This window comes from Micropterus dolomieu, linkage group LG01, assembly GCF_021292245.1.
Source record: "Micropterus dolomieu isolate WLL.071019.BEF.003 ecotype Adirondacks linkage group LG01, ASM2129224v1, whole genome shotgun sequence".
Lineage (NCBI taxonomy): Eukaryota > Metazoa > Chordata > Actinopteri > Centrarchiformes > Centrarchidae > Micropterus > Micropterus dolomieu.
The window spans coordinates 29,544,079-29,553,849 of record NC_060150.1 but is presented as its reverse complement, the minus strand read 5'-3'; the positions used below and the strand labels follow the sequence as shown (position 1 = coordinate 29,553,849).

Genomic DNA, 9,771 nt, shown 5'->3' with positions numbered 1-9,771 from the left:
AAATTAGCACGTAAACTGATCTACTAACGGTGTGCACGCAGAATGACGCCTTTCAAAAGTGCAAGATTGCACCTGTTGTTGATTTAGTACTTTTGCCTTAATGAATATGCAATTTGGGGCGTAACATGCAAATACATTTAGTTACTACACGCAATGTCATCTACCAAGCCTAAACGCAGTTTCACGTGAGTGCAATCAGCCTCTGTATTTAATAGGTTTGAGAGGAAGGTTCAAACCGCCAAGTATTGCGCAGAGATTGCTTCTGTTATTGTTGCCAGAAGGAGACACAGCCATAATGAAAGAAAACGCATAGAAATTAACAATATTAGATAATATATAGAATATATATAATATATAGAAATACAATTATTTTCTTATATTTATTCGATGAACTATATGAATAGTTTTTTGTGTGTGTACTGTTGTATTAACGATCATGCCAATAGCAAATTTCGTTTCAACCTGACTTCTTTTCTCCGTGAGATGGAAGAATTTAGAAAGTTGCGTGGCGCTGCGGAGAGCCCCCAGCTGCAGTAGTGCACGGATCACGCATAAAATTCATCCAGCCAGAGGGGACGATCACCAACTGTTCACAGCGCGCAGGTCGTAATATAGCGACACAACACATTGTAGGTATCGAAGAGGGTGTGTACAGGGCCAGGGACAGGAGATCGCAGAGCAACCAGGCACTGTGCGGACGGTCGGTGATTGTTCCCTCTGGCTGGATGAAGCATGATCTGCTGGCATTTCCTCGTGTCTGGGTCATTCAAGCATACTGTTGCTGTTTTTGCTGGGGTTTCCCAAAGCAGTTATACAGGTGTGCTGTCCCAAGTACTTAGTGCAATCTCAGGCAGGATGGGCTGGTACATACGATTTCCACATACTCGGGACGCACTAAGCGAAACAAACCAAGGGTTTTCTTAAGGATGGGAGTGATGTGCAGTCCAAGTTTTGAGTGGGTGAGCATCCTAGCCGCAGAGTTCTGGACATACTGGAGTCTGTCAGTAACCTTGCTGAGCAGACCGAACAGGATACCATTACAGTAGTCAAGTCGGGAGGTGATGAAGGAATGGATGAGGGTCTCAGCTACAGAGTTGAGAGGCACTGTCAGTGTCTGGAGATGTTCTTAAGATGGTAAAAGGCAGTTTTAGTAGTGTTTTTGATGTGCTGTTGGAAGGAGAAGGTAGAGTCCATGATGACGCCCAGGTTGCGTACTTGAGGGGATGCAGAGATTGAGCAGCCATCCGCATCCAATTTCTAATGGTATTTTCCATCTTAAGACAAGAAGCAGCCCCACCTCCACCTCCACCAATCGTCATCAACAAGTATTCAGATGAGCAGCTCAGAGCTTTAGCCAAGCGGATGAGAGAGAGGGTGCAGCAGTACAAGGAGAAAGTGGTTGATCAGTATGCTTCATCCCCAGAGATCAGCCCTCCTGTCAGTGAGTACAAACACAAAATTATTTATCCGTACACACGAGTTGGAGCTTCACTTCATCTGTGCTTTTACGTAAGCACAAAAGCTTAATATGTGTGACTTGTGATTATAGTCGTCAGCTTTACTGGGGCCGCAGGCCACACATGATGAATATTGAAATCGCATCAAATGTTTTTCACACACTCAGCCTTCATATTGTCCATTCAGCACCTCTGCTACACAAAGAAAACTACGCAAATGTCATAGAGGAGAGGAAAACGCAAGCGGAGGAGGAGCGGATAAAGAAGGAGGCGGCTGAGAAGAAGAAGAAAGAGGAGCAGGAGAAGAAAAAGAAGGAGGCAGAGGAGAAGAAGAAAGAGGAGGAGGAGAAAAAGAAAGCAGAGTGTAAAAATGAAAAAAAGGTGGAGAAGGACATGAAGTCAAAGTTAATGGAAGCTGCCTGGTTTTCGGTGGACGTAGTGCTGAAGCCGATTGAGAACCTGATGGACTCTGTCCTAGGGAAGACCATTGACCCTTTTACAGACCGCCACTACATCGCCTGGCTGAGCTTTGTGACTCTGGCCTTCAACTACAACACCTGGTTCATCACGGCCCGCCTGTGTTTCCCTTACCACACTGAGAGCGCCATCCCTTACTGGTTCGCCCTGGACACCCTGGCCGACTTCATCTACCTCACAGACTCCATCATCTTCCAGCCCCGCAAACAGTTTGTCAAAGGAGGAGACATCATAGTGAGTCTTGGAGTTCAATGGACCCCTTTGCTGAGAATGACCCAGATAAAACTCAAATGAACTGTTCTTTTCTTCCTTTCAGAAAGACAGAGTGATGACAAAGAAGTACTACAGAGATACAGAGAGATTTAAGGTAGTGTAGCTTGACTTCTTTGAACTTCTTTGAAGGATTTGAAGGAGCTCATCTCTGTGACCTCAAAAATCTGTCTCTCCTCAACAGATGGACCTGTTGTCCCTCATGCCATTCGACTTGCTGTACTTCCAGTTTGGATTCAAATCCATCTTCAGAGCCAACCGTCTTCTGAAGGTGAATTTAATATCTGTTGTGGGAAGGTCACCTAACTGATGATGAAAACATACTAAAGTTAAGAGTGACTTTGTTTCCTTCCTGTGGGCCGCCTTGGCTGACATGTATATGCTTATTCTCAAGGCAGACACGTTTTTTGAGTTCAGCGATCGTCTCGAGAATATCATGGCCAAGGCTTACATCTGGAGGTATGTCACATGAAGTTAATTGAGCAGTTAGGATAATGCTTTTTTAAAAAAAAATGTGATCCTGCATGCGCCATTTTAAAAACTTGAAGACTTGAAATGCTAAGGTCAGGTCAAGGCAAAAACAGGAACTCACCTGTAAAAACCTTTTTAAATGGCAGAATGAGCCAGCGTTTAAGTTCAGCTGTATGGAAGTTACTTTACAGTTACTGTCTTGGAGAGCAGCCTTTTGTATCACCTCTGCTTTGGCAGCCTACATGGTCGTATCCCCTTAAAGCAACTGCTGGCTTTAACACGGACGAACGATGAGATGAGGGGAAGTGAGCTAACGTCTTTCGTTTTCTGTTAGAGTGATTCGGACTATCGGCTATCTTCTCTTCATGCTCCACCTCAATGCCTGCTTCTACTATGTGGCCTCAGAATACCAGGGCATCGGGACAACTAAATGGGTCTACTCTGGTCTTGGCAGCGCGTAAGTACAGAAATTTTATATTTCTGCTTGTGTTTAAGCATGTGGCATTCAGGTTTGTTTTTTTGTATCCATATTGCACACTTTTAAAATCTGAGAATCAGGCTACCACCAATCATTGGCTACCACATTCTAACTGTCAACAAGTCAGGTCAAAATGAAAACTGATTCTTCTGTCTCATTAAGATCTGCTCAGGAAGCTCGATAGACGAATGTCAACACACTAGTGAAGTGTGGTGTAATTACACCATTAGTAAAGTGCACACTTGTAAAGACTGGTAATTGTACGTCTTCAAGTATTCCCAGATAATCTTACTTACCATAAAACCTTAATTAAAAGCCTAGTCCCAATTAGGCTCCTGTCCCTTTTACTGGCCTGTTGTGGCCACATGTTTTGACAAATAAATGCAGGTCTCAATTAGAAGCCCGGTCTGGTTTTTATAGAAGCTCTTTGGGTGTATAAAACTTCTTGAAGCCAACCAGGTCAACTGCTTGAGCTAATTCTAAGCGGCCTCGTTTTTGCAAACCAATATTAATGTTTAAACATTTGTAAATATGGACACGCTAAATTGTAACTGGTGTGGCGTCTTGGCGAGGTCTCCCTCGGAAAAGAGATTTCAATCTCAAGGGACTTCCTGGTTAAATAAAGGTTAAATAAAATAAAATAAAAATGCGACACATCGTTAGATCGGTTAGATACTCCATAATCCAATCATTTAGTTCACTTTATGGAAATAGTGGGCACCAAAGTGTTATTAAAGGATTTAAAGGCCTATACCATATAGACTCCTTACCCAAATACAGGCAGGCTGAATTCAGTGATTTAAGCTAATAAAAGCCTGTGCTATTTAATAAAGTTTTATGGTATTTTGCTGAGTTTAGTTAAACTGTGCATCATTGTCGTCTCAGAGTTGACTGAGTTTAGCGCAGAGAAGGACTTCGTCAACAATCCACTGCTCAATATATTATATATATAATATAATAATATATATAATAATATAGAGAAAATGTAATTACCAGTAGGTCTGTGTGTCACATGGTCTTAAGCAGTTGTGTGTGTATTAACTATTTATTAAATGAAGTTCTGTGTAATTATAAAAAACAAATAGGACTGTATTGATGGGAAAATGTGTGGATATCAAACATACACACACAAAGCTTGTAGAGTCACTGCGATGTCTGCCGCACTGAAACAGAACTCCAATTTCAAACAGAGTCACTCACACAGTGAACATGTTTTGTATGTTCCATCTTTGCTGCTGCTGCAGTTACCTCAGCTGCTTCTTCTATGCGGAGAAGTCCCTGCTGATGATCGCCGAGTTGCCGTTTCCGGACACCATGTTCGGACAGATCTTTCAGATGACAAACTACCTTTTTGGAGCATTCTTTATGTCCATCATTCTTGGCCAGGTAGTTTAATAGTAATCCTTTTTCAATCATCTTTTCCCCTTTCCTCTATTATTCATTTTTTCTCTATTGTTATAATTTTGTTTTTGATGATTTGGTCAACCTGTTCTTGGGTGGCATTTTTAGGATGATATTTTTGAACATTTTGCAGCAAGACATCAAGGGAATTAAACTTCAAAAAGTTAAATAACAATGATTCAAAGTGTGCCCTGAACTCTGGACAGCCGCACTCCCTCCTAAACACACACACACACACACACACACACACACACTTATTTATTCTGTCTGTCCAAAATACAGTTTCTGACATATTAGCGTAGTTTGTGACAGCCCCTCTAACAACCCCCACCCTCTCCACAGGTACCTGCGTTGTTACTACCATGCAGTCCGCAGTCTGATCAACATCGGGGGTCTTAACGAACCCCATACCGTCTTTGAGATTACCTTTCAGATGACAAACTTTTTCACGGGCGTCTTTGTGTTCTCCAGTTTGATTGGACAGGTAACATAGAGACACATTCTGCCCGTAGCATGAGTCAAAGTAGAAATCAGCAACTCTAAATTAGCATGCCGTCACCTTGTTAATGTAGTGATGTTCGATAAGTCATCTTACCATAGCGTGGTATGGTAGCCATAGCGTCACCAACTCCCCATCATCCATCACCCCGTCTGTTGGTCGTGCCTCACTGATTCCCTGTGGAGTCTTGACTGTAAAAAAGCTTGTAAAATGTACCAAATGTAGCATGGTAACAACACAAAGTCACTGACTATACTGTGTAGTTGATTATTATCCAATTTAACACAGTTTTCCACAGTTCATGTATTTATTCTCACGTCAACTTGCCTCAGATGAGAGACGTCATCGGGGCAGCCACAGCAGGACAGACCTACTACCGATCCTCCATGGACAACACGGTTAACTATATGGTGGCCAACCACATCCCTGCTTTGGTGCAGAACCGAGTCCGCACCTGGTACACCTACACCTGGGATGCCCAGGGCATGCTGGGTGAGTAAAACTCAGAAAGGCTTAAATTATAAGAAGCCACTCAGTCCTTCACACACATATCACTTGATAGACAACAACATGGCACTGCCTTTTCTGTTTTCTCTTGACACTTTCAGATGAGTCCGAGCTGCTGGATAAGATGCCTCTGGTGATGAGAACCGCCATCGCCGTTGACATCAACCTGGCAACCTTTCAGAAGATTGACCTTTTCAAGGTACCTTCTTGAGACACTAAAGCACAGGGAAAAAGGCGTACTGCAGCTTCGACATTAAGTCCTGTTAGCTCAGACCTCAACAGTAAATCCACCAAACGCAAAGCACGGACTATTGCACATGACCCCTATCTATCTATCTATCTATCTTTTTTTCTTCACAGGGCTGTGACCAGCAGATGTTGGTGGACATGTTACTGGGGCTGAAGTCTATTATCTATCTACCTGGAGACTTTGTCGTAAAAAAAGTGAGTTCATCTTATTATCAGATTAATCTGTATCATCCCTCAAAAGTAAAACTTTTGTGTACATATCTACTGCCTCTTCCCGTGTGTGTAACAATCTGTACAGTATTTGATTTTGTTTTTCCTGAATGCCCTCTCTGCAGGGCGACATCGGTAAAGAGATGTACATCATCAAAAGTGGAGCGGTGCAGGTGGTGGGAGGACCTGACAACAGCATTGTGTTTGTCACCCTGAAGGCCGGCTGTGTGTTTGGAGAAATTAGGTAGGAGGAAGTTCACACTTTCTCTTTTGTAAACCAGTCTTGACAAAAAAAAACCTTAGAGCACTGTAAATTCCAGTTTTCACGCTGTGATAAACATCAGCAGAGATGTTTAATGTGCACAACAGTTTAATGCTCCCAATCAGAAGATAATAGATTCAAAGAACACTGTCTATGTAACGGTAGGAGACAGAACGGACCCAAACGCAACGCTGAGGATTTGCAAAAGAGGTTTATTGAGGAAAGAGGGGGACGAGGAGGGACGGGAGGAAAGAAGGGGAGTGGGAGGCGAGGACGCGGGGGACCGAGCAGCTGGAGGAGCGGAAGGAGCTTTGGCTGGAGGTTCGAGGGAGGCTGGCAGAAGTGGAGGAGAGAGCGTGGTGACTGGGGACCCGGCGGGGTGCAAGGGGGGAAGCCGGAGGGCGTTGTGGAGGCGGCGAGAGGAGGAGGCTGGCGAGCAAGCCCGGCTGGCCGAGCTGGGAGGCAGAGGTGAGTGAACCTGGCAGGAGGAAACAGACAGACAGGGTTAGCAGGTAACTAGGGCTTGAAACAAAGGGAAATTTCAAAAGAGCCATAACGAAGCAGTGACACCAAGTCAGGAGCTGCGACGATCGAGCGAGGATGGAGTGGAAAGCCGGGGTAGAAATACTGGTCGTGATGAGGTTGATAGCTGGCAGGTGCGGCGGCCGGGGATGGAGGTTAACGAGGTGCAGGTGTGGGTAACCAGCCGGGCTCCGGAGCAGAGAGGGAGAGAGAAGGCACAGGAAAAAAACAGAATGCGAGGGAAAGGAGAAACAGGACACTCACCAACAGCCGGGCTGTCACCGCGACAGTCTAGGAATTTTTATGTGATGAAATGTGTTTGTTTTTTATGTATATTTCAGTCTGTTGCAATCATCCAAAGATGGGGGGAACAGGCGGACTGCTAATGTCAAAGCCTACGGCTTTGCTAACCTCTTTGTCCTGGAGAAGAAAGACCTGTTTGACATCCTGGTCCACTATCCAGAGTCTCAGAAAGTGTTGGCCAGGAAGGGCAGGTGAGTAAGAGGCCATCATTTCCCAACCTATTATAACATCTTGCAATTTATTATTTACTGTATAAAAGACTAAGAATTATTAGAATTGCTCACCTTCATAATAACGTCTTAATTATTTGTTTTTTAAATTAAGATTATATAGAGCTGAGTAAAGCATTTACTATATTGGCTAGATTAACTATTGGTTTTTAAAATGTTAGCAAATATTGTGCTCCTTCATTCTCTGTCAGTCAACTCAGTGTCAATAATATGTGCAGCACATAAGACAGTTGTTACCTATGTACATGCAACTGCATTTAGCCATCATTATTCATAACACCTAAATGTGATTCAGCAACTTTTTTAGGTAAAGAAATTTAGATTTTAAGGCTGTCATTATAGTATTTGTTCCCCAAAGGCTACTTGAATGTTCAAATGTTGATTCTTTTCCCCCTAATAGTTGCTTTTAAGAAAGAATTCTTTCCACACACACATTCACACAGCCATTTCTCTGCTCGATGAATGAATGCAGTGTACAGTTTTTAATTTGTTCAATTTCTTCATGATGTTTGTCTTCTCTGTTTCTGTGTGCGTGTAGGAAACTAATGAAAGCGAAGGGTCCGACTGCAGCTAAAGCAGACGAGGAGAAGAAGAAAGGGCTGGCGCTATTCGGCCCCAAACCGCCCACACCCAAACTGCTGCGTGCTTTTGGAGGAACCATTAACAAACGGATCACTGACAGAATAAAGGTACCAACTCTCATTTCTATCTATACGTGTTCGTATAAGAGCCACCACATTTTGGCTGACTGCTAAACATACCTTATTTTGTTTCCTCTCCCCAGGCTGCTACTGCTGACCACTAAGGATTGTAGTAAGCTTATGTTTTTTTATAACTCCTTTTTGGGAGCGAATGTACAATTTTATTCTCAACCTCTTATTAATCTTTTGTCCTGAGTGTGCATATCCTTTCACTTCAAGATGGTGTTTAAAAGGGATCCTTCTGTCAAGCGTTTGGCAAATTAGATGTAACCACATGAAACCATCAAAGATGTATTTAAACAACTTATTTTGTTGAGATGTGAAATATTTGAATCTGTCTGTGAGCTGCTGCCCCTAATGGATACTGCATGTTGTATATACACTGAACAAAGATATAAACAGCAACACTTTTGTTTTTGTCCCCATTCATCATGAGCTGAACTCAAAGATCTAAAACTTTCTCTATGTACACAAAACGCTGATTTCTCTGATTTATCTGTCAAAATCTGTGTTAGTGATCACTTCGTGATAATCCATCCACCTCACAGGCGTGGCGTATCAAGATGCTGATCAGACAGCATGGGTATTGCCCAGGTGTGCCGTAAGCTGGCCACAATAAAAGGCCACTCAAAAATGTGCAGTTTCACTGTATTGGGGGGGTCCGGAAACCAGTCAGTATCTGGTGTGACCACCATTTGCCTCACACAGTGCAACACATCTCCTTCGATCAGGTTGTTGATTGTGGCCTGTGGAATGTTGGTCCACTCCTCTTCAACGGCTGTGCGAAGTTGCAGTTAGGTCGAGACCTCGATGAGGACGACGAGCATGCAGATGAGCTTCCCAGAGACGTTTCGAGACAGTCTGTGTAGAAATTCTTTGGTTATGCAAACCGATTGTTGCAGCAGCTGTCCATGTGGCTGGTCCCAGAAGATCTTGGAGGTGAAGATGCTGGATGTGGAGGTCCTGGGCTGGTGTGGTTACACGTGGTCTGCGGTTGTGAGGCCGGTTGGAGGTACTGCCAGATTCTCTGAAACGCCTTTGGAGACGGCTTATGGTAGAGAAATGAACATTCAATTCATGGGCAAGAGCTCTGATGGGCATTCCTGCAGTCAGCATGCCAATTGCACGCTCCCTCAAAACTTGCAACATCTGTGGCATTGTGCTGTGTGATAGAACTGCATATTTTTGAGGGGCCTTTTATTGTGGCCAGCCTAAGGCACACCTGGGCAATACCCATGCTGTCTGATCAGCATCTTGATATGCCACACCTGTGAGGTGGATGGATTATCTCGGCAAAGGAGAAGTGCTCACTAAGGCTACTGCAGACTGCAGGCCAATGTGACCCAAATACGATTTTTTTTGCCCACATGTGACTTAAATCTGATCTTTTTATGACAGTGTGAACAGGCCAAGTCACGAATCTTATCTTTTCCAGTTTGGAATTGGGCCACTTCCACTTGTGGTCCAAATCCGATACAGATCGGATCTTTTTAAATGCGACCTCAGTCTGGACACTCAGGTCGCATTTGATGCGACTTTGACGTCACTGTAGAGCAGTTGTTCTGCTGTAGACGGAGCCGCGCTGAACGAAGAAGCACCTCAAAAAGCCTTCATCAAACATGTGTCTCTCTTCCTTCTCTTTTTTATACCTGATCCACCGTACCGGAGCTCGCTTCTGAGTTAACGTTACATGCATGCTATTTGGCCGAGGAACACAGAGTGGGGAGAGAGAGG

The 9,771-nt window shown here is 43.8% G+C and overlaps 1 protein-coding gene across 1 annotated transcript; it reads left to right on the top strand.

Annotated features, from left to right (window-relative positions):
• Positions 1-1,260: 1,260 nt before the first annotated feature.
• Positions 1,261-8,466, top strand: LOC123979902 (cyclic nucleotide-gated cation channel beta-3-like). Its single transcript, XM_046064015.1, has 14 exons — positions 1,261-1,441; positions 1,819-2,168; positions 2,251-2,301; positions 2,389-2,475; positions 2,599-2,663; positions 3,010-3,132; positions 4,897-5,038; positions 5,386-5,545; positions 5,662-5,759; positions 5,921-6,004; positions 6,145-6,263; positions 7,145-7,297; positions 7,875-8,025; positions 8,121-8,466. The coding sequence occupies exons 1-14, from the start codon at positions 1,261-1,263 to the stop codon at positions 8,139-8,141; spliced, it is 1,785 nt and encodes a 594-aa protein (XP_045919971.1). The 3' UTR covers positions 8,142-8,466.
• Positions 8,467-9,771: the final 1,305 nt, after the last annotated feature.

Coding starts and splice junctions, on each gene's coding strand:
- LOC123979902 (XM_046064015.1), top strand. CDS start 1,261: ATGGTATTTTCCATCTTAAGACAAGAAGCAGCCCCACCTCCACCTCCA. Junction 1,442..1,818: donor AGAGATCAGCCCTCCTGTCA/GTGAGTACAAAC, acceptor AAAAGAAAGCAG/AGTGTAAAAATGAAAAAAAG. Junction 5,760..5,920: donor AGAAGATTGACCTTTTCAAG/GTACCTTCTTGA, acceptor TTTTCTTCACAG/GGCTGTGACCAGCAGATGTT.